The 23658-nt window shown below is 40.6% G+C and overlaps 2 protein-coding genes across 4 annotated transcripts in view; both read left to right on the plus strand.

The window, feature by feature from the left end:
• The first annotated feature begins 292 nt into the window (after positions 1 to 292).
• On the plus strand, positions 293 to 13583 carry LOC122884533 (guanine nucleotide-binding protein G(I)/G(S)/G(O) subunit gamma-4). The gene is made up of 3 exons (XM_044214562.1): positions 293 to 689; positions 2067 to 2172; positions 11430 to 13583. The coding sequence occupies exons 2-3, from the start codon at positions 2074 to 2076 to the stop codon at positions 11556 to 11558; spliced, it is 228 nt and encodes a 75-aa protein (XP_044070497.1). The 5' UTR covers positions 293 to 689; positions 2067 to 2073; the 3' UTR covers positions 11559 to 13583.
• A 2671-nt stretch (positions 13584 to 16254) lies between these two features.
• b3galnt2 (beta-1,3-N-acetylgalactosaminyltransferase 2) overlaps positions 16255 to 23658 on the plus strand; it is a 36152-nt gene continuing 28748 nt past the window's right edge. Inside the window, exons 1-11 of one of the 3 annotated variants that reach the window (XM_044214544.1) lie at positions 16256 to 16547; positions 17260 to 17386; positions 17749 to 17849; positions 20256 to 20455; positions 20714 to 20809; positions 21543 to 21653; positions 21761 to 21839; positions 22410 to 22593; positions 22931 to 23056; positions 23258 to 23417; positions 23510 to 23621. In XM_044214544.1, the coding sequence (XP_044070479.1) occupies positions 16439 to 16547; positions 17260 to 17386; positions 17749 to 17849; positions 20256 to 20455; positions 20714 to 20809; positions 21543 to 21653; positions 21761 to 21839; positions 22410 to 22593; positions 22931 to 23056; positions 23258 to 23417; positions 23510 to 23617 (1401 nt within the window). In that variant the 5' untranslated portion in view covers positions 16256 to 16438 and the 3' untranslated portion in view covers positions 23618 to 23621. Of the gene's footprint in view, positions 16548 to 17259; positions 17387 to 17748; positions 17850 to 20255; positions 20456 to 20713; positions 20810 to 21542; positions 21654 to 21760; positions 21840 to 22409; positions 22594 to 22930; positions 23057 to 23257; positions 23418 to 23509; positions 23622 to 23658 lie in introns of all 3 variants that reach the window. The other 2 variants (XM_044214543.1, XM_044214545.1) reach the window with 2 other exon arrangements.

The raw sequence follows: 23658 nt of genomic DNA on the forward strand, positions 1-23658 counted from the left end.
TAAGTTACTGTATTATATCAGAAGCATGAATAGGAAAAGTATTGATTATGATTCAACTAGGTGGGATCAATATTTTTTAATCTGGATGCAAATTCGCCCAAAGAGCGGTGTTGTTATGGATGAGGCCCATCAGTTACTATGGGGGGGAGTCAAAGCTGATATAAAAATAAAATGGGGAAGCCTGCAGATCTCAGGTGCCTTCTGCAGCAGTAAAGCAAATATGAAAATCAGCAGATCCTAATTTGACTAATAGGCTGTCTCGGTGCGTTTAGGGCCAGTTTGTACAGTAGAAACATCCTGGCTTGTTGCTGCTGCAGCTCCTGATCCACTGATCGAGTGCTCCCTGCCCCACAGCCTGTATTTGATCGTCATACAGAGGTTTCCCCCCCTGCTGCATGCGTAACATCTCTCCAAGTCCAGCCGTGGTGCTCACCAAGACCTCACCGCTTGGATCTCATCTTCCTACACGGAATACGCACGACTCACACAGCGAACCGCTGAGGCGAAATTAAAACGCCAGGATTTACCTCCTCGGGTTCAGTCCAGACCGAAACGAGGCTGGGATTTCCTCTTATCATTTGATTTTTGACAGATCCTCTTTTTGTGTGTGTGTGTGTGTGTGTGTGTGTGTGTGTTGGGTGGAGTCAACCCGGAATTCTCCAAATTGGAAAACCATTGGCACATTTCAGGTAGGTCGGCGGCTGTAGCCTACATTAATCTGCTCATAGCCGAGCAATGCAGCGAAGCATCAAGAGCTTCTTTTTTATATAATTCTTTCATGCAAAATCATTTGGGTTTTTTCATGATGTGTGATTTGCTGTTTTCTGTTCTAACCAGGGCCGCAGCTCGCACGGCGTGTGTCCACAATTTAATCCCCTTAGAAATAAGAGTCGCCCATGTTTGACAGATGCATCAACAATTAGCATCGTTACATTCGGATAAAACGGTGTAGACCCCGTTAAAGCCCGAATGCAGCCGTGTTAGCTTCAGGGTGGACGAATCGTAGGGGAACCTAAATGGAAAAGGCCTGATAGCTACGAGGGTGTGATTAAAAGCTATAAATTGGCTTTAGAGCCATGAAGTGTGGGGGGGGATGGAGGATGAATTCACCGTTTGCATCACCGTTTGCATCCCCCTTTACAAAACATCTGCTTTATAATGTGCGTTTACATACAGTTAAATTCGGTTTGGTGCGATGAAAATGAAATAAATGATCTAATCGATGCAAAAAGAAATATATCCACATTCAGTGTGAATTGATTCAGCAGCACCCCACCTCAGTGAAATGCTTCATATTTTCATGCACATTTTTATAAAACCCATCTGTGGTCAGGTGTCATCTGTCTCTCTGCTGTGGCTGCCAAACTGGGACATTTCAGGAGCCAGGGGGTCAAGGGGCCTACAATGAGAGCAACGTTTAGTCGTTACATTGGTAGATGCACAGAAAGGCTGATTGCAATGGAGCAGAGTAAATACACTGCAGTCGCATTCATGTACATTGTGGAGAAAGTTGAAGGCGAAGAGCCGGCAGATCTGCTCCAGTCTGCAGGTGCAGGGGCAGATGAAGGAAAGTTGCAGGTTTGAAATCCTTTGGAAGGGTCCAAGAACTGATAATTCAAAGGAAATTAGGCAACGAAAACCCGCAAATGTCTGCTGAAGTGCCCCTGAGCAAAGCACTTGAGCCCTGTGGTGAACTATGCAGCTCCAAAGAGGTGTGTGTTTTCATGCTCCCTGCCTTTGCAACTTCTCCCCCAGCCTGTAAAAAAATAACTTGACCAAAAAAAGGAAAACTAATCATGCATGAGCACCAATTGAAAAATGACAAACCGCTGTCCAGCTGCTGCCTTCAAAGCTCGTTTCCTTCAGATAAAATGGAGCTTGGCTGCTGTAAAACAGATTCCCCCAGACAAAATGGGTCCTTTAAATAAAAAAGGTTGTGGTAGAGAATGGCTGCTCCAAGGGGGAGGGGGGGCAGAGACATCGCCAGGGGGGATGCTGCTTTGTGGATTTAATGTGATGTTCACTGACTATGTGTCCCCCCTTTGTGCCTGTGTTTGGCGTCACAGGAGCACCATGAAGGACGGTATCGCCAACAACAGCACGGCCAGCATCTCCCACGCCAGGAAAGCTGTGGAGCAGCTGAAGATGGAGGCCTGCATGGATAGGATAAAGGTACAGGGCTTTTATTTTTTACTTGTGTCTGTGAGCAAATATTTGTTTGTGTTTCTATTTGACCAAATATGCAATATGTGAATTTCTAAATCGCTGTGCTGAAGTGTACATTATTCTAGAAAGTCACACAAATTGCTGGAAATTCTGCGTATTCCCTTTTCATGCAATTACAAGCTTTGTTAGTTTGTTTTAGTGTCTCGCAGTCTTCAGCTCCCAGCGAACATCAGTGAGCCACACCTTTGCACTGGCTGACATGTTCCTTCATTATAATGAACATTATAGTTTATTTTGAGTCAGTCCCACATACACCATCCTGCTGCAGTAAATAAAGATTTACTTCTTCAGTAGGAACAAATGGGCTGAGAGTCACAGAGAGGCTGGGAAAGTGTTGAGAGACTGACTGACACATTGTTGGTTTCGGTCCTTTCGTGGGATTTGTTAACAGTAACAACAATATGGAATATTGCCAGCCTTATCCTTTAAACCTTCATCAGGGAAAATGTCGTTGCTTCCTAAAAAGAGGACCAAGTCGGGTTTATTTGCTCAAGCCTTCGCCATCACCTCCTCTGTGACACACTACACGTGCTGCCATCTTGACATCGTAAACCTCCAAGCACAAAATTAAAAGCAGGAGTTTGATATTTTGGGAAATATGCTTCACATTCTTGTTGCGAGTCGGATGAAAAGATTGATGCCAAACTCATGTCTATGGTAAATATGAAGGTACAGCCTGCAGCCAGTTAGCTTAGCTTAGCTTAGCATAAAGACTGTAAACACGGGGAAACAGCTAGATTGGCTCTGTGCAAGGGTAACAAAATCTTCTTGCCATCACCTCTAAAGCGGATTAATTACCACATTATATCTCGTTCATTTGGAAGTTAATCTGGCACACAACGCCCCCTGACAGACGAAAAACTGTCAGTTTTTGTACAAATTAAACAAACAAGATATAACAGAGGTGCTGGAAGGTGAATTTTGAACTTCAGATTCAGCCAGCCCTGTTTCTCCTTGTTTACAGTCTATATGCTAAGCTAAGCTAACCGGCCGCTGGCTCCAGCGTCGTATTTACTGAAGTATGAGACTTGAGAGTGGAATTGTTCTTCTCATCAAACTCTGCCAGGGAGCAAATAAGCGTGTTTCCCAAAATGTCGTACTACTCCTGATATTTAAATGCAGAAACAGACAGTGTATCAACTTTACACTCCGAAAGAATTCTAGATAAGGTCCTCATGTTGATTCCTATGTCCACTATTGTGCACTGTTTGTCATCTAATGCATTCATAATGGTTAATGCATTATGAATGCATTAACCCATATATTGGATGGACTGATACAGTAACAGTAAACCATCACCATCATCTTGTATCATTTGTCCTTCATGGACTCTCTGTTCTTTCAAAGAGTACTCCATTGATTTAGCATTGCATTCCTATAACACTGTCAGACTCACAATGGGACCAGAAGATATCAGAGATATCATTCTTCTTCCTTGTCAAAACCTGGCACCTACATTACCCACAATGCAACTCAGCTGCTGACAGTTCGGTCTGAGATTCAGGTGTGTTATGCTAGTAGCGGCTAATGGAGCGGTCTACAGAGGTCTACTAAACTCACTTCTTTCTAACTCCACACCCCCAGATTTATTTTCATTTTCAAACTTGTAGTCTTCAGCTCCAACCGACACAGGTGACATCACCTGAGGCAATTTATCAGATTTCACGCACCTCTATCTGGAGCCACAAAAGGCTTTATACAACCTTTTTTCACATATATAAACGTTCAAAATCCACCATAATTAGAGTTCCCATAATTTATTCCAACAGACAACTGCAAGATGACAACAAAATGAATGTTTCTCAGCTTAGTTTAGCACAACTTCTTCTGACAGGCGTCACATGCACCCTCAGTTCACCTTGAAAGCTACGGTGTCAACTGTGCACAGCTGGGAGACCCAAGCATCACCAACGTGGTAACTGTGAGGGGTGAACCCAGAGGCATGGTGGGGTACGGTGACTGTTGACCACTTCTGACATTAGTTTCCTACAAATTTGGGTCATGTTTCCTGAGTGTGATCATAGAGATTGTCCTTGGTTAGCACTTTCTAATGCCGGCTTCTTATCATCTTACATTGTCAGTGTTTGATTTCGGCAAGTGTGCAGCAGGCTTGTGAGCTTAAGGTCTGTGGTTCAAATTCCCAGTCACAGCAAAGAAAATGTGGACATTTAAATTAGCCAATATTCACTTGTTCTATATGATAATAATATTCCTGATACCCATAACCTCCTGCAGCTCCACCAGACTTTTATTGTGAAGCAGTTCAGGCCTCATGAAGAATATGTGTCCTTATCAAACAACGCCTGGTCAAATATTGACTTTTGAGCCCTCTTTGTGGTTGAGGTCAGTCAGCATACTTTAAAATGTCATAATACTGTTACTGTAAATAGAGATTTCTGTATTACTTCCATTCATTAGATAGAACCATTTATAGAAGCCATGATGTTTAACAGGCTATTTTACAATAATAAGGAGCGGCTCTTCGCAAGAGTGTTCATGAACGACTTCTTGTGCAACTTAAAAGGCCGTGTCATCATCTCATTCGGTATGCTCCTCATGTGCTCGGGGAATGATTGCCCCACAGCCCCGAGGCTGTTCGCTCAGCATTATAGCCGGGCCTGGAAACCTGCCATACACCAGCATCCCTCCTCAGCACAACAAAGGCTGCTTACAAGAAAAATTATTCCCAACTTGTAATCAGGGTTCGGAAGATGTATCACAAAGACCCCTGATTTAACCTACAAGTTGACTTTTTGACACAACGTCTCATTTAAATCTTTTGGTTATTTTGTTTCAGATATTTACATATTTTTTTGAGTTGGGTTTGACATACTCTTAATCATCAATAATCATATCATCATTTTTTCATCGACTGTTAATGCCCAGACAAAACTGATAACCTGCAAAACCTAGCTAAACCCCAGTTTGCTCAAATGCTTTTCTTCTGCAACTCTATGGGACCCCAACGGGCCCAAGATGCATACAAATACAATATTTACTTTTAGTGGATACAGACATTTGCAAGAGAAATATACATTACCATAAACATGAAACATACAATATTACAACCAACTTTTTATAATATTGTTTAGAGAATCCAGTATTTCATTCTAACCCATCAATTGGTAAAAAGATTGAATCCCCTTTTTTCAGTACGAATCAGTAAAATGCAAACCATAGAAATATTGCCATTAAATAGCAAATCTAAATATGAATCTTGAAGCCTCAGCTTTTTTTTTATCATGGTTTAATAGTCATGGTTAATAGTAACAATCTGTGACATTTTATATTAGTACTATTTTGAATGCAGTAGTATAGATCCAACCTTTTAAATTACTTTTAGGTGATTAGACAAAACCTGCAACACAGCCTGCAACTGCGGCTGTTTCAACAGAATGGAAATAATGTAGTTTAGATTTCTGTGCTGTGACTTGAGACACTGAAACACAACAGTTTACATCTTGAGACTCCTCTCAACGTGAGACTAGGACTAATGCCACATTCACGTCATATCATACCATACCATGTTCAGGCGGCTGTGGCCCAGGAGGTAGATCACAGGGTTGGCGGTTCGATCCCCAGCTCCTCCTGCCCGCAAGTGTCCTTGGGCAAGACACTGAAGCTCAAATTGCTCCTGATGGTCAGGCCGGTGCAAAATTGTAAAGCGCTTTGAATAAAAAGCACTATATAAATGTAATATATAATTTACCATTTATACCATAGCAGCCGAGTGTCACAAACGTCAGCCTCCTATATGTAATTCAGAGTCAGAGGTAGTGAAAAGGATTGTAGTTCTTTTGTGTAAAAAACTGGGAGCAAAATGGCTGAAAATGGATTATTGCTGGCAATTACATATAAAGGAAATCCATTATTAACACTAATACACTTGATTCTATGAGATGATTTTGAAATGTCTGATTTTTGGCTATATCAATAAAGTTAAAATAACGGGAAGTTTTCTTGCCAATATGTAGCCGGCATAGAAAACATCAAGAAATTTGGACTTTTGGACACCAATCTTATCAGACAGTCCACTTTTGATACTGAATTGACATTCACCCCTGCCTTCTTTTTGGGTAGGCTGTCTCTTTGTTGTTCTACATTTACACTTTATGTTCAGGCCTACAGCCAGTTCTCTAGCAGATTCTCATGATGGTGCCAAAAGAACAGAGACACAATTGAAAAAATAGGTTTGTGAAACCGAAATATGGTAAGTGGTGATAGCCATCATGACTGACAAAAGAAAAAAAACAGAATATCCAGGAGTGTCACAGTACGGGTCACTAAGCAAGAAAAATGGCACCAGCATCGAGCGTAACAAGGCTGTGGTTAAATCGCATTTTAAGTTGTAAACTGTTTATTGCTAGAATGTAAAATGAGAGCATCCATAATAACTTGCCCAAAATAGTGTCAAAGCTAAACAAATTAATTTATGGTACTGCTGAAGGTGAAAGGCAAATAGCAAAAGTGTAAAAATGATGTTGAGTTGTTATGTTAAATGAGCTGAGAAGTGTTTAGATCACGTAGAGTCTGAATAGATTTGACTTGTCAGTTTTATTGTCACCTGATGCGTCAGACTTGAATGTAAGTGAATCTTAAATGTCACATCTGATCTATATCTGAAAGGCTTTCACTCAGCTCCATAGTGGGTCTGACAAAAATTTAAGCTTTCTCAATAATTGATTTCCACAGTCTCAACTGGCTGCAGTGCGGTGCATCTTTGCTTTTATGTGAAAACTTGTCAGGAACAAAGCTGTTTGTATCCAGCTGGGTTTTGTTTTGTTTTTTTACAGGAGGACAAAGCCTTGTTTCTTTGCTTGACAGTCAGGCATATTTGAGTTAATTCAATGAGTTTCAAAAAACACATAATTCTTCTGAAGTAAAACGTGACATTTGTAAAGTTTGGTTTTCAGCCAACTATGAGGACATTTACATGAAATACTTGGCAAGAGGCACTGGGTTCATATACAGTTTTACTCTTTGTATCAGTGCTCACGTTTCTCAACAAATCATGAGCAGTAATAATGTTCAAAGAAATACTTAATGAATGCATTAAGGATGAAAAAACTTTGTACTGATTAATACAGCAAGCTACATTACGCCTTAGGCAGTTCTAAATATTATATTAAGTATTTAAATAAGATTATTTTTCAATTGTAAAAGTGAAAAAATTATTTAAGTCCTCAGTTGGATAGTTGATGTGTCCCTCGAAAAATCATGAACAGCTTTAGTTGCAGCATGATTTCACAGCTGTATTATTTCAGCAGATGTTGGATGATTGATCGGCAGGCAGCTGTTTGTGCTTTAATAACCACTTGGCACGTCAGATGTGCAGATCCAAGTAATTCTTTATTCACAGCCTCAAAAAAAGAAGCCACTGAAGTAGAACGTGGCTGCAAATGAAAGCAGAGAAAAGTACAGAGAAAGAGGAGAAAACAGACAGTTGGCCACGTCTGGCGATCCCTTAAATTTAATTAAAGGATCTGATGAGGGAGAGTGTGTATCAGTGACAAGAGTGGTCTCTGTGCTGCTGATTGAGGGATCACCACATTCTCATTAATTGCTCAATCAGCCAAAGGAATGTGATCTGTGCTAATTAGAAGGACTCTCTTCCATCATGGGGCTGCAATGTAATTACAGTCAGTCTGGGCCTAATGACACACGCTGTGCAATACCACTTTTTGTCCTGTGGGGCTCTCGTTCTCTGCAGAAACCCTGGCTGCAGTTACATGGTAATATAATTATTGCATTTACTTTGATTCTGAAAATAATTAAGCTGTTTACTTGCATTGCAAGAGAAGGCTTTGTTAATGTTCCCACTTTGTGCAGGCTTGGATACTCTGATTAGTGCCTGAATTAGGTCAAATACAGATGGAAATTTAAAATAAATATGCAGCTAAATCAAACATTTAAAATATGTTGTGTCTTCTGAGTGAGCAGATCATTTTTAATGTGACTCTTCTAATGTGACTAATATAACAGCTCTCTGAGTATGACCATAATGAAATCAACCAGTTAGATCAGAATAAGTGTTTTAGTGTCATTAGATTGAGCAGATTTATAAACAAAAACCTGCTAAACTAATGCCATTCCCATCAGCTTCAGCTGTACTTTAATGCAAATTAAATGTCAGCATGCTAACATGCTAAACTAAGATGCTGAAATTGTAAACATTATACCTGCTAAACATCAGCATGTTAGCATTGTCACTGTGAGCATGTTAGCTTGCTGACGTTAGCATTTAGCTCAAAACACTCTTGTGTATAAGTACAGTTTCACAGAGCTGCTACAATGGCTGAGGACTCTTAATCTTGTTTCAAACTTACTGGTACAGCATGAGGTACCTCAGTGCCCCCTTAAAAAGAAGCAATGACCCCCTCATCACAGGTTGTGTCCTTAGGGTGGACATGAAGTCTAAACAGTTCAACCTCTGAGGGATTTTTCCTTCTCAGAATGCTTCATTTGAAGGATTCCTAGATGCCCTGAAAGGATCCAGTATTTCAGAAGAAAAAAGCAACGGTTAGAGAAAAACACAATTCTGTGTAACAGAAATATGTATGTTTTCCCTGCAATTATCTCCCCACATATTTGTCTTGGGACTCCTTGGGGGAGTCCCGAACCCCAGGTGGGGAACCACTGAGGTAAAGATACAGTTAGTAAACCTGAAGGGATTTTGCGTCAAAGATACAAGAAAAAATACATTTCATTTTCTGGTATTTATTCTTAAATAGTTGTATATTTTGACATGGGAAGGTGTCTATAACAAAATTAAAGATAAGGCTGAATGTGATATTCTATATTTTCTGTATTTTTCTTATCATCAATTCCCATGAAAAGACCAAAATCAACAATGAATTGTACCTACTGACAAGTGTTTCCTGTGTAGCCAAAGCCTGATATACCTCCATTGTTGTCCAAAAACAATTAAAAACACATCAGTGAGCCACATTGTTGCCCACGGCTGAAAATAGTCCCTAATATTTGTTAAAAACTACAGCGCCTGGCTGGCTTGGGAAATTTCTGAGCCTTTTCTAAAAGTGAAAGTATATATTTGTGAGCCGTTTTAATAGATTTACATCTTCGTAGGAACAAATGGGCTTGCGGCTGACTGCCACAGGGTAGGGAAGTCAGAAAGAATTGAGAGACAAACTGTTGGTTTTGGTCTTTTCGTGATGATTTGTTGAAAAGAAAAGAAAGAAAAATATAGAATAACACAGTGTCACACTGTTCCTTTTTAAAATACAGAAATCATATTGATCAACAACCCTTTAGACATATTATTTGATGCTGTGAGACTATAAAAAAAATACTGTGATAATCCATGTTTAAGACTGAAGCTGATAGGCAGCACGATGGATTTTGTGTGTTTTATTCTCTTGTGAGAGCAGCAGTGGGTGAGGTGAAGTGGCAGGCAGGAGATCAGATGGCTCTGTCCTCCACATAGATCCCTGAGCCCTTGCCGTCCCTCTGATGCAGCTGCTCCTCTGCTATCCATTTGCGGCCTCCCCTCCCGTAACCTCCCACTCAGCTCCCAAGTAGAAACCTACATTCACATGTAGTCTGGCTGTACTGTAAAATTTATAGTCACTCTTTGACTTTGAAAAGTACAAGATGCAACTTTTCTCCTTGAGGAAGGAAGTGTGTTGTTTGACCCGCCCTCCTTTCCCCTCAGCCGGTCACGGTCCTGCCCTAACACCTGTCTGTCATTTCGATGAGCTGTCTTTTCCTATTGCCTGAGGCTGAGGTAACAGGCATCAGTGCAGTCGCCACAGGCACTGACGAATCGGAAACACAGACAATATGGAATTTCAAAGAATAAAGAGCCATGCAACATTCACCCAGATTTTGAGACAGGTCTCATGTGGTGCAAGTTTAGCCCCAAAAACATTTTCCCTGAGAACACACAGCGAGTTGCAGACCTGCGTGAGCTTCAGTGCAAGTCTATCCAAACTAAAACAAGTCACACAACTCCAGTACTCAATGTTTTATTCACCTCAACAAATGTTTTCAACTATCTTGCCCTCATTAGCACGGTGTCTGCGATTGTTTCCAGTTTCCTTATAGACAGTCTGTCAATCAGTCATGTGACTCGTACATCATCATAGTGATCATCATCAAGTAAATATTACCGTTATCGTTTTATAATAGATTTTACAAAACAGTATTTGATCTTAAAGGATGAAGAAATGTACAAGAGAAATGTAAATTACCATAAATGCAAAAACAAAAATACAACCTGTGCTAATTAGCAAATGTTAGCATGCTAACCTGCTAAACTAAAATGGTGAACATGGTAAGCATCATACCTAAACATCAGCATGTTAGCATTGTGAGCATGTGCTCACAGCACTGCTGTACAGCCTCACAGAGCTGCTAGCATGGCTGTAGACTCTTAATCTTGTGCAATACAAAACAGCAAATTCTATACTCTTTCAACCAAAAATGTTCAAAACACAGCATATTAAGTGAATATTCATATTCAAATGCATTCCATCTCCTTCTACTTAGGGATAACCCTAACTAGAAATTAGTTAAGGTGTATCACTTAACTAAATCAATCTACATTTGACTCCTTAATTCATATTATTCTCAGAAAAAATATTTTTCAGAACAAATGTAATCCAGTGAACTCTAGTAAATGGCTTTTAATCTAGTCCTTATTTGACCCTCTTGGGCTTAAAAGTGCCATTGGAAATCCAAAATCCCTCCCTCTGAAGGAGCATCTCCTCTAAATCTCTCTTTCTCTCTCTCTTTGACAAAGATACTTTCTTAATTCCTATATGGTGTATTGAAGGGAAGAGACCAGATGATTCATTTCCATAAAATGTGCAAGTTCCTAAATCTAATTGCAGCATCTACATTGTGTAGTATTTTTATACAATTATTTTGGGGGCATTTTATGCCTTTATTAGATAAGGACAGGATAGAGAGGTCCCTGGCTGGATTTGAGCTTTTCATGAATTATATATCAGAAAACCGGAAACAACCTCAGACACCACCCTGATGAAGGCAAGAGAGCATGGTGTGCTGGAGAAGAGTGCGACTAGTTTTCATTCTCATCACTGAAGATAGTTTCAGGTAAAGAGATGGAGTCAGGTGAAGGAGGCATCTCTGCATGTTTAGACATACATCTTAAGTTTGTGTAATAGTTATTATGTAATAGTCAGCAATCCATGTCCTTTTCCTTTGTCTCAACATTTCAGGTATCCAAAGCAGCTGCAGACCTGATGGCGTACTGCGATGCCCACATACGTGAGGACCCCCTCATCATGCCCGTCCCCGCCTCCGAGAACCCTTTCCGGGAGAAGAAGTTCTTCTGCACCATCCTCTGATGACCTGCCGGTAGAGCTGTACAGGTGCAGGCATGGCGTTGCCTGGCTTCTCTGTCTTCACCACACCTGAAGCTACTGGCCATACATAGGCGTTGAGTTGAGTTTTGCCAGGTGGACACTCTGTTGTTGGTCAGCTCTGTCCTGGTGGCTGAAGGCTTTGGGGGAGTCAGCTACCAAACTGGCAACACCGTGAGCGTATCATGTCTTGTTAAATAGGTTTGTTATTGCTTTGTTATTAGAGAACAGCCTTGCTCAGTGCTTAATGAGATGAGAGATGTTTCTTTTCTTTTTTTTTTCTTTAATTGTGCTAGATCCTAACATGCCTCAGGAAACAGAAATTTGCCCAGTGTCTACGAATTTTTTAAACAATTATTTCCCTTCCCTTTATCTGAATAAAAAAGCATTAATCTTTGTATTATCTTTAACATAATTTGAGTTAGTCTTTTATTGCTTTCAGTGAACAGGTGTGACTAATTGTAGCAACACTTACTGAACGTACCACTGGAATTTGACACTTCCCTCACTAGTGGTTTCTCTTTCAATTTGCCTCCAGAGTCACCAACAATTAACCCGCTCGTTTCAGTCCTGCAGTACAGTCAGATTCAGATTGGAGCGTGGGAACAGAAACCTCATCTCACATTGTAAATTATTTCAGTTTGTGCAAACTGCAGTCGTACTAAGAAGGAGGTGGCTGCACATCAGTTCTGCTACAAATAAATAAACAGACGCTCTATTTATTGAAAGGTGCAGAGCTAATGTTTCAACAGCGAGATGAGTTCTTCAGGGTTATCACTGTGCAAACAACCCTTAAGTCAAAAATTATTTATGAATCTGCCACCTCCTTCCCTGGCCCGCTCTAATGCATTCTACCTTGCTCTGTTTGATTTACTCTTCATATACTTCATCCACTTCAAATCAGAGACAGTATCAGTTAATCCTGCAGCCCCTGACAGGAATATTTTTACAAGTTGCAGGAGATCTTCTCCTCTTATGTCCGTAACGGTGTCATTTGTTTTCTGGGCATGTTTCCTGAGCCTGATTCTTTTTGCCTGTCCTAGAGTGAATGGCAAGGCCTTTGACATTAATGCCAAACCAGAGGCCTGCATGTTTCTCTGCTCCTTTTTGACAGCCTCCTCTGTTTCCGAGGGACTGCCAGTCTTTTAGAGTGTACAGTATGTTACAGTGCCAATTTCTCTGAGAGCAGTGTGATCTTCACACTGTGGTCCTGCAGCCTTTTTTCAGTTTTGTTTGTTTTGGAAGAAAAAGCACACTGTCGAAACATTTCCTTTACATGGTAGTTGAATAGCATTTGCTAATTTTTACGATGAATTGTTATGATCGTTATTAATATTGTTATTATCAGTAGTATTATTGAATATTTGTTGCACAGCACTGACAGCTACATGACGTGTAGTGCTACTAAGCTTGTATGATACTTAGGGGAAAAAACATTTATAAATCATGCAATTATTGATACTATCTGAGTATTTTTTAAAAACAATGGTAAGGGTCGGTTTACATAATATGATCCCTTCGGTGGTTCAGGCTTTTTGCATCATTGTTTCTGTAAAATTTAAAAGAAATTTCCTCTTGGTACGTAAACAGCCATCGCATTAGGAGTCAAACTGAAACTGTCACAAACACAAACTATTGGACTCAAATTGTTTTCAGGATAATTATTGTCTCTATTTCCTATCTAAAAAACCTGAGACTGACCTCAGGGCACTCCCACTGACCTCATCTTAAGGATGGTGCCAAATCTGAAACTAGAAATATAACGGCTAGAGATGAATATTGCATGGATTTATTTCTATCTATAACAGAGAGAACTATTATGATATGAAATATTGCCTCTTCATTGACTTTCTGGGTGCTACTCTGCACAAAATTGGAGTCCGGACATGTCGACAATGTGCAGCTGTATTCATGAATGGTATTATCGTTTTGGTAAAAAATAGCATTTAAATAGCAGGCTTTGTAATCCTCTGATGGATCAAATGAATTAAAGGAAAACGGCAACCCAAATGTGCTGTGTCTTCAATATTTCTGCCTCATGTCTCTCACTGACGTTTTGAGCTACAGTCTGTCTGATCACACTGATAACATAAAAGGCCGCTGCCAGTCCTTCTGGGTCTCACAGAGGAACATGATATTTTGGTGTGTAGTGGAGACCTCCTGTGGCTGAGCTGAACCACAGGCTGTCTGGATGCGCAGTTCATGTGTCGTGGCATTTTTTTTTAAAGGATTATCATTCAACTCAGCCTCAGCCAGTTTGCCTTTTTCACTGTAGATAGAAGAAAAAAGCATCAGCCGACTCTGCAGGTCACATGGAGAATGTCCCTTTATAATGATTCAACATTTAAATCTTCTGTTGTTGTTTCATGTCCATGCATGCGTTTACAGCCTCTCCTGGAAATAGACTGAAACTACTGCTTTCTTCCAAGTTTGGTTGATCTTGGTTATTTATATAGATTATTATTATTATTATGTATAACCTGGTGATTTGCTATCATAGGTCACGTTCAAGTTATAAAAACTAGCATTGTACAAAATAGTATGGACAATTTTGATGAATTACATTGATAAGACAAGTCAGGTATCCCTTATTGATTTCTCTGAACTAATCCCGAAGGAGCAGGATGTAACTAAAGAGAAACGAGGAGGTAGAGGGGGATTTTTGGCACAGCTGTGGTGTGGATTATTATCTCCATATTTATTTCAAGTTAAAAGCCCTGAAAACTTTTTTCTCAGTCAGCGTCTTACTATCAATGATGGGGTCCTACATGAACACAGTATTGGTTTTTTTTCACATGAGAGATTTCTGTATATCTTGTTTCTTTCTTTCTGCGCTCTTGTCACAGGCTTGTAGTGGGCGGGGCTCAGTTGAGAAAATGTGATGTCACAAACTCCTGTGCACCAATCAGGATTTAGCAACATTTGAGTCAGAATATGATCAATGTTGATGGGTTGTTTGGTCGTTGTCAATAAAATCTGATCCAACCACACCCACACAGTCCCAATGAAGCAGGTTAGCTGAATTTTTGAGTAGTTAATGAATAAATACCTAATAATGTTTATTTTCCTAACTTTAAATGGAAGTAATTTCACTTTTATGGGAGAAAAATTGAAGTACTATAGAGAAAAATATAAGTTTACGCACCAAAAACTAAAATTATAAATTCAAGAAGTAGGTCTCAATGTTATGTGGTATGCACATGCTTCTCAGCTGGGACCTGACTGGATAAAAATAAATCTATATAGATCCAGAGAAAAGCGCAATGAGTGCTGAGTGTTTTGAATGCTCCAAAGCAAAAGAGAAAGAGAAAAAACTGCATTTGCATGGGTTAGAATAGTATAAATAGAGCATAAATAGGTTTCAACACATAAATAAAAAGTTAAATCAGAGTTGAGAACATAAACAACAAACTACGATAGAGGAGGGTTAGATATCCGCAGTAGAGCAGGATGTTAGGTTGTATGCATGCTATGTATAGCCTTTTCCTTTCAAATGAATAATGTGTTGCACTAGAACTAAATCACTGTAATGAGTATGTTTATGAATATGACTCCAAAAAGAATTATATAATGCACAGGACAGTAATTATCCCTAGGGCAGTAGGTTATCTTATACAGAGAATCTGTGCTAGAGCAATTTTCCAAATTGAGCAGTGAGCCCCCAAAGTGTACGCAAAATACATGAGAATAGTAGTAATTTCTGATGCGATTATCTACAGTCACAGTATGCTGTTTTGCAGCGGTTTTATTTCTACTCATAACATTGGCATACATTATTATTTTTCGCTAGAATGGGTGGTGAAGTCTCTAAGATAACATTTATGCAACACTGGCACTCCATTAAAATCAGTACAAATGAAATGTTTACAAGCACGGCAGCAGGCACTCTCAGTGACGTGGCCCACTCTTCCTCTCCAGGAGAAGTCAGAAGAAATCCTCCTCAAACATCCCTCTCCATGCACAATAGATTCCATTTAAATGATTTATATGCAGCACAGAGTAACGGGTTTAATAAAATTCTGTTCTCATCTTAAAGCCACAACATGTCACCTGGGTTTAAGAGGGATAAAATGATTCATATGTTAATTTTCTACTCTGCTTAGAAGGGTTTTCTCACTTCATTAGAAATCCACAATGTGGACTGAAGCAAAACAAACCAAAAAAAAAAACTGACACTGCTTTATGTGATAAACATGGGAAGGTCCACCTCAGAAACACTGGTTGTAGCTTTAATCAATGTTTTAGTGCCTTGTCATTATATATAACATTTAGTTGATTAATCCTTATCTTTTTTAAATCTGCCATATGTACTACCAATATGTATAATAAATTCAAACTCAATTTGAACTTGTGATGTTATTGTTATCTTGATATTTTTATGTTTTTATTGTATGCCCTGATCCACCCAAAAAGTTATAAAAGCTGTAATTGTTTATGGTTGAAATGACAATTAAATCGAACTTCAACAAAACAATGAGATAATAATAGTAGTAATAATAATAACAACAACATAAGAATAACAAACTGCATCTAGAGGTCAATTATATCTTTACAAATGTTTATATATTTTATATTATATATTTTATTGTACCTTCTGTATTACAATCACTGTTCTGATTGGCTAGAGAGCGTCGAACTTCATCTCCCATTGTGCACCGCGGTAGGGCTCCTCGTCTCCCATTGGTCCGTCTCTCCGAGCAGCGGAGGCAGACATGAGGCAGTGGTGAGAGCCCGGCGGAGATCTGCGGAGCTGAAATGAAGCGCACACACGCAGCGGCTCACACCGTGCAGTTCCGTGCGGCTCAGGAAGAGGCTCCGCGCCGCTAAAGCTGAAGGCTGCTCCGGCTAAGTGAAGGGCTCCGTCCATGCGGAGGCTAGCGCTCATTCTGCTGCCCTGTGCTGTCGCCGTCCTGGTGCACTTGTGGTTGGCACAACGACCCTCCTCCACCCCGCTGGACAACAACACACACTCCGGTACTTTTTAGCCACAACCCCGGGCTTCTCCTCCTCAAAGCCTCGCAACTTTTTTATTTATTTATTATTATTTTTTTTTTATATCCGAGTGGCTGGCTAACTTTGCTTTTACCGCCCCGGTGTGTCTGTTGTGAGTGTTAGCTTGTGTGGGAACAGGTAGTTTATGCGTGCTCGTTTGACTGTGTGTTCGCGCTAGAGAGTGTGTGTGTTTGTGTGTTTTAGTGGGAAATAATGTGAATGTAACAGTTCAGTAGTGTTGGGCGTCGCTGGGATAGTCTAACGTCTGGAAACAGAGAGACTGAAGCGAGCTGAGCATCTCTGCCTTGTTACACTGCCACTACTGAGCTCTGTGCTGCTTTCACTTATTATCAGGGGTATAGTGGAGGGTCAACACCCCCCCCCTCTTTTTTTAACAGATGAATACAATTTAACTACCTTTTGATGCATCAATTATAGGATGCATCACAGTAAGTCAGTGCAAACTAAATATCAGAGGAAACTACTGTCAGGATCAGGATTGTGAAGCATAAAGTAAGCATGCCTGTAAGTGTGATTTACATTTTTTAATCTGTTTATTGTTGCCTTATCATTGTCACCGACTGTAGGTCACATCTTACCCCCATGCTCACATTAAACACCTCATCACAGGGTAGGAAATGACATCCTGTTGTTTGAGATTGTTTTCATGCATGGCTTTGTGTTTCCGATACAGATGAAGCGTTACCTTTCTATGAAGTTTTGGTGGGAGTGCTGTCAGCGAGACACCATTATGAACTGCGACAAGCGATAAGAGAGACCTGGCTGGGCTACCTCCAAGATCACCCCCACTTCCAGCATAGGTCTGTTGGGTGGTGCTCCAACTTCACCACTTGTTTATCTTTTTTTTTTTTCTTTTTTTTGTTCCAATGCCAGATTCATACAGTGGAAATAAAGCCTGCAGCTGGCAGTAAATAACTGACTGCCCCGTCAACCCTTTTATCTTTACCTGACCAGAGGCCAATATTGTTCTCTCTTTCAGTCTTCCTTTTTGTCCATTTCCTTCTCATTCAGCGATCTGACCACAGATAAGGTGTGATGGCCTTTAAGCAACCCTCAGTAACCATGGCAACGGAGGGTGGATAGATGGACAAGCTTTAGAAATCTTGCAGCCTAATATTGCACAAAAAAAGATGAATGCAATCGTGTTTGTGCTTATTTCCAGAGTGGGGGTGAAGTTTATTGTGGGCGAACATGGGTGTCCCATTCCAGAGGAGGACAGAGAGGATCCGTACTCCTGCTCCCTCTTGAACTTCACTGAGCCAGGTAAAAAAAAAAATCTCACACACTAATGTCTATCTGTAGCTGTAATATAGAATGATGTTGTGTTTGCAACCTGTTGCTAGCATGTGCAATTGTCAGTAGTGGAGCTGAGGTAGAATAACAGGAGATGAGTTGAAAGGATGAAAAGAATGCGTGTTCAGAAGTAACACCTTTATTCATGTTCACCCACAGCTCAAGGACACCGTTCTTTTCCTTTCCATACCCAAGGCCAAAGCAGAAATCTCTCACAGTCAACGTCACTGCTGCAGCCATAACTAGATCTGTGTGAAAAGTAAAAGCTATACGAAGCACTAACGCACTATATAGGAAATAAGTGAACTGGCTCACTGTCAGATTGAACGTCCTCAGTAATTGTTGTGTCTCTCATCTTCACAGAGCCAGTCCAATTCAGCTGTTTCACAACTATTCCTAGTTGGTTCAGTGTCTGCTGCCTTCATGAAAGCATAATGACTGCTCGTCGGAATAGGCTTTTTCAGACAGTGGCCTTTAGGGTCACAGTGATGTTTTATTTTTCCAGCCCATTCTCTGCTCTCCACCGTGTTAATGGTTGTAAGTGTTGACGTGATTTGCTTCAGAATCGGAGGCAGGCGGCTTTGTTGCGAGATGCTCGGTGTGATTGGAAGAGAACGAGACAATGGCTGCCTTTAAACACAGTTGGGTACCTGACTCAGGATTCAGGTCAAAGCACATGTTAAGCGCACAATTAATTGTTGTTGAAATTTGTTTGTGTGTGCTGCATTCATCACAGGGATTTTTCTTTGGGACTACAATAAGGTGAATGCTAATTAGCTTTTCAGACTTAGTTTTAGTAATTCTGTTGCCAACACAAGGTGTAATCTTAATGATATTGAAAGATTTTGACACTTAAGGGCTGATATAGAGACTTGTTTTTTACAGTGTTCGATTGATCGGTTTGTTGAAATGTTGTGACTAGAGCTGAAACGATTAATTGATTTGTCGATTGACACACAATTTTGATAAGCAATCGTTTAAATCGGTGGGGTTTTTTTTGTTTGTTTTGTTTTTCCAAAAATGCCAGAACAATTCACTGGTTCCAGCTTCTGAAAAGTGAATATTAGCTAGTTTTCTTAAAGGGACAGTTCACCCCAAAATCAAAACTACATATTTTTCTTCTTACCTGTAGTGCTATTTATTTATCTAGATCGTTTTGGTGTGAGTTGCTGAGTTTTGGAGATATCGGCTGTAGAGATGTCTGACATTTTTTTTTAATAAAATGGCACTCAGCTTGTGGTGCTCAAAGCACCAAAAAACTACATTTGAAAAACTCAGCAGCAATGTCTCTTTCCAGATATCATGACCCAGTTACTTGTTGTGAGCAGTTTCATGTAGGAACTATTATCTTGAGTAACTGGGTCATGATATCTGGAAAGAGACTTGAGTAAGTAAAAGGTATGAGGAAAAATATGTATTTTTGATTTTGGGGTGAACTGTCCCTTTAAGTCTCATTACAGTGAATATCATTGGGTTTTGGATTTTTAGTTAGACAAAACAAGCAATTTGAGGAAGTCTATCTTGCGCTCTGGGAAAATGTGACCAAACGGTTATCTATTGATCAAGAAAATAATCTGCAGATTAACCAATAATTTGAATAATTGTCAGATGCAGCCCTAGTTGTGACTTGATGTGTACATTGCATAATTTACTGTTGAACTGGAAACAATGTAGAATATTATAGACCTTTAGTTGTTGCCTAATATTGAAAAAATCACCAATGAATCCTCAATAACACTGACTTTGCAAATTAATTATTTATGATTTATGCAAAGATTTATTCATTTTTCCCCAGAATAAACTAGCAGTCTCATGTTGTCCAGTGCCAAGAGACGCACTGCTGTTATTCGTTTTAACAAGTGAGCACAAACTAATCATTTATATTATGTGAGTACAGGATTATTGAATATATCCTCACACACTGGTAAAATCCTGCAGCTCAATTCCACTCAGTCAATGTAAGAAACATTTGGTTTGATAAAGTACTGCTTTCTCTTTGAATGTGATTCTAAACCTCTAATTGTCTTTATTTTGAGTGAGCAGCAGAACTTGTGTAGAACGCATATAAAGTAAAAAGGCTGCTTCCCTTTAACAGCCTTGATCTTTTCATTGATCTCCTGGGTAATAAACTGCTCTTTTGTAATTAAGAAACCACACTCACGAGCTGAAGCTCGCTTTGAAGACAGCTGTCCTAAGACCCGGCTCCTCAAAGTGCTGATAGTGTAGCTTTACCAGAGTCAGCCTTCTTCTCTGAGCGCTCTCCCTCTCCCCGAATCACCCGGTCTTCATCACTGTAAAGAGACGGTCAGCACGTTGGGATCGTAATAAATTTCACGTGTGCTTGTGCAGTAATCTCTGCCCATCCCTCTGTCCCAGTGGCGGGCCAGGATGCAGAGATAGAGATCGTGACGGTGTCTGACCCCTCGGCGCTCACCCCCTCCGACGTGTCGGCCATCGCACTGGATTTCAAGGTCCTCCACCCGGTGGTGATCACCAGGCTGGGGGTGTTTACCAGCGGGACCCGGCCCGAGCTTCAGAGCAATGTGACAGTGAAGCTACTCCAGCTGGACCAGGAGGTAACAGAGCCTCTGAACATAATGTATCCTGTATGCTGCTTTGCTGTGGAGCCTGGTAGATACACAGCCTGGGGGCAGCTGGAGGACTCTGGTACTGTTTACTGCCTCAGTTATAGACACCAACTGAAACTCCTTTTGGATTACTGTCTTTAACATAACCATCTGTAGTGTAGTATTCATTTTAGATTAAGGTAAATTCGCACAGTGATAAAAAAGGAAAACATGGTGATGATGGATAAAAACTTGTGATTTTTGCAGGAGGCTGTGGTCACTGCTCGCTTCAGTGCCATCAGCACAGGGACCATGGTGAACGGGGTGTGGTACAAACCAGTGGAGCAGTTCATCTTGCCTAAGGTCAGTTATTCACATATACTCAGGGTTGTAGCCAGGATGTCCTCCAACTGACACACACCCCACCAAAGAAAAAGTCTCTAACATATTTGGATTTTTTATAGTTAGCTGTTGAATTATATTTTCTGCAAGATTTTATTTAAATGGGGCAGTTATAGACAAAATAATAGAATTTAGCTCTAAATTTATCTGTAATTAGTACCATATTACTGTCCAGGAAGTGTCCAAGGAAATTACTTAATTAATTAGTTATTTCCCAACAGAAAATAAAACTAAATGCAATTTCAGAGCCCTCTCTAAGATGCCATTAAAGAGTAACTTCTCTAGTTGAAACTTTCAAGCTTGTTATATCTGGTTGGTTGCGGTCACAAATGTGCTTTGTTGCACCTGCAACCACACCCAACAGTGATGTCACGGGTCATGGAGTACACCTGTACATCACTGCCGCAAAGCAAGAAGTTAAACCACAGCAAAAACAAGATTTTCAGGGGGTGTAAGTCAAGCTTTAATAAAATATAATAAGCCTAAATAAAATGCATGTTTTTAACTGTAGAATGTAAACTACCCCAAGGTTGCTAAAACCAACAAATACATTACTGTGCGATGACATGACATTAGTGCCCTCAATGGTAGCTACGGCCCTGCATCAGTATAATGCCGCTCAGTTTAAATAGTGTTGGACAGAACAACACCATGCTACATGTGCAAAGAATGAAATATCTGTTTTTTAATCCAGGGTTTTGAGGGGATGCTGGTTTGGGAGAATTTGGAGTCTGCTGGATTGACCACAGTCAACTCCTCCTCTGTGCAGCTCAATGATGGAGGAGGTGTCCTCAAGATCTCCTCTGTACGTACTGACATGGTGTAAAATACCAAAATAAATATTCTCTCAAGTTTTAAAGTGAAGGAAAAGTTCAAGAAGTTAACTTTTTTTGCTATTTCCTGGAATTGCAGATCGCAGAGGGCATATTGCCTCATAGAAGTGCGCTTGGATTTCCCGGTTTGGCTGGAGGGTTCACATTTACTATCTATGGTTAGTCCAGCAACAGAATTAATTTGGAGATTTTTATGAAAACAGTTAAATTAAAAGTGCTCTATGAGGCAACTGTTGTAAAAGGAGTCCCTATATAAGAATTAAAAAAAACACTGACAGGTTATGACATTAGCTCCTTTTTCACCTCAGGGCTCTTGCATACGTGCCAAATGGGAAATAACATTTTTTCCCTCTGTCTTCCCTGTTGTGTTAAATTATTGAATGTACCTCCTGCATATGTTTGCATTTGAGTTTATCGGAGAATGGATTTGTAGCCATTTTGGGGAAAACAAAATGAAATTCACCATCCAATATCTCTGAAAACAGAACTAATGATCCATTCTGTAAAATGTTGCAATTTTATCATATTGTTTTGCCAGCCACTGTTTTAAGTTATTATCCCTCAAAGGTGCCTTCATTTCATCAGACTTTGGATGAATAAAAAGTTAGTGTGACTTTTTAAAATCTCATTTTGGACTTTCACCATTTTATCCAATTTATCCCATTTCTGCCCCCCATTACCCCCATCACGTGCCTCCCTATGCCCACCTCCCACTGTCTGTGTGTCAGACAGAGACGGCCTGTCGGGGCTACTGCGGGGCCGCCCAGCCAGGATGGAGCACCATGCCTCCAGGCTGAGGCAGGAGGACGCCGCCTTGCAGCAGGAGAGCCTCAGGCACGGCGACATGGTGTTCGTAGACGTGGTAGACACCTACAGGAACGTGCCTTCCAAACTGCTTCAGTTCTATAAATGGTATGCCAAGTGCTAATGACTCGATTCTCTGTCTCCAAATTGCCTGGGCCCTCTGAGGAAATCAGCAACCTGAAATGAAAGTGTGTCGTCGCCTCTAAATGTCTTGCTTTTAGAATCACGATTGCAATCGCTCAGTCTGGGAAAAAGTACAGTTGTGAGTCATCAGGCAGCAAAATATACAGAGTGGTCTTTAGCTTTGACTTGGCAAGTATATTATTTATTTGTAAGACCTCCTGCCCTTCGCTCTCAGTGGTATTTGATAGTAAATCCACTCTGGGATATTGCCAAAATTCAGAAGGTGGGCTTTAATTGAATTTGTAAATTCCATCTCTGGCAGGTCTGTGGGAAATGCTGACTTTAATCTGCTGCTGAAAACTGATGATGACTGTTACATCAATGTGGACTCAGTATTAATGAAGATTGACCACAAGGGTCTCAAGCGCAGCAATCTCTGGTGGGGGAAGTAAGTACAATTTGGTGTCTGATCCTGTTGACAGTGTATAGTTTGCTTGTGATTTGAGTCCACTTGTGTTTGCCACCTAACTTCAGCGCGCTGTCAGCCGAACTTTAGATGAAAGAAACAGGAAAGCTCTGTGAAAACGATGATGGCTCAGGTGAAAGGCAGACAGGATGTGATGATAATGTATCTACCGTCCTGACCCAGTTTCAGGCAGAGCTGGGCAGTGGACCGCATTGGGAAGTGGCAGGAGCTGGAGTACGCTAGTCCAGCCTACCCGGCGTTTGCCTGCGGCTCAGGCTATGTGGTCTCTCGTGACCTGGTCCAGTGGCTCGCCAGTAATGCAGATAAACTGAAGGCCTACCAGGTAGAGTACCCAGGAGCGAGTGACTGTGTGGATATGGTGGCAGTTAATCACGAGTTTAATGTGAGGAATCTGCCCTGGATGTCTTGTTACAGGGAGAAGATGTGAGCATGGGGATATGGATGGCAGCTGTTGGACCACAGAAATATCAGGTAAAAAAATTGCTTCATGACGTCCAGATCTGCCGACTCGTCAACTCATGATCACATATGAACTAAAATATATCAGACTTTGTTAGGGACAG

This window comes from Siniperca chuatsi, linkage group LG11 (assembly GCF_020085105.1).
Source record: "Siniperca chuatsi isolate FFG_IHB_CAS linkage group LG11, ASM2008510v1, whole genome shotgun sequence".
NCBI classification, from domain to species: Eukaryota; Metazoa; Chordata; class Actinopteri; order Centrarchiformes; family Sinipercidae; genus Siniperca; species Siniperca chuatsi.

Excerpts from the sequence above, each read along its gene's own strand:
- LOC122884533 (XM_044214562.1), top strand. The coding sequence starts at position 2,074 with ATGAAGGACGGTATCGCCAACAACAGCACGGCCAGCATCTCCCACGCC. Across the intron at positions 2,173-11,429 it reads CCTGCATGGATAGGATAAAG|GTATCCAAAGCAGCTGCAGA; the intron begins GTACAGGGCTTT and ends TCAACATTTCAG.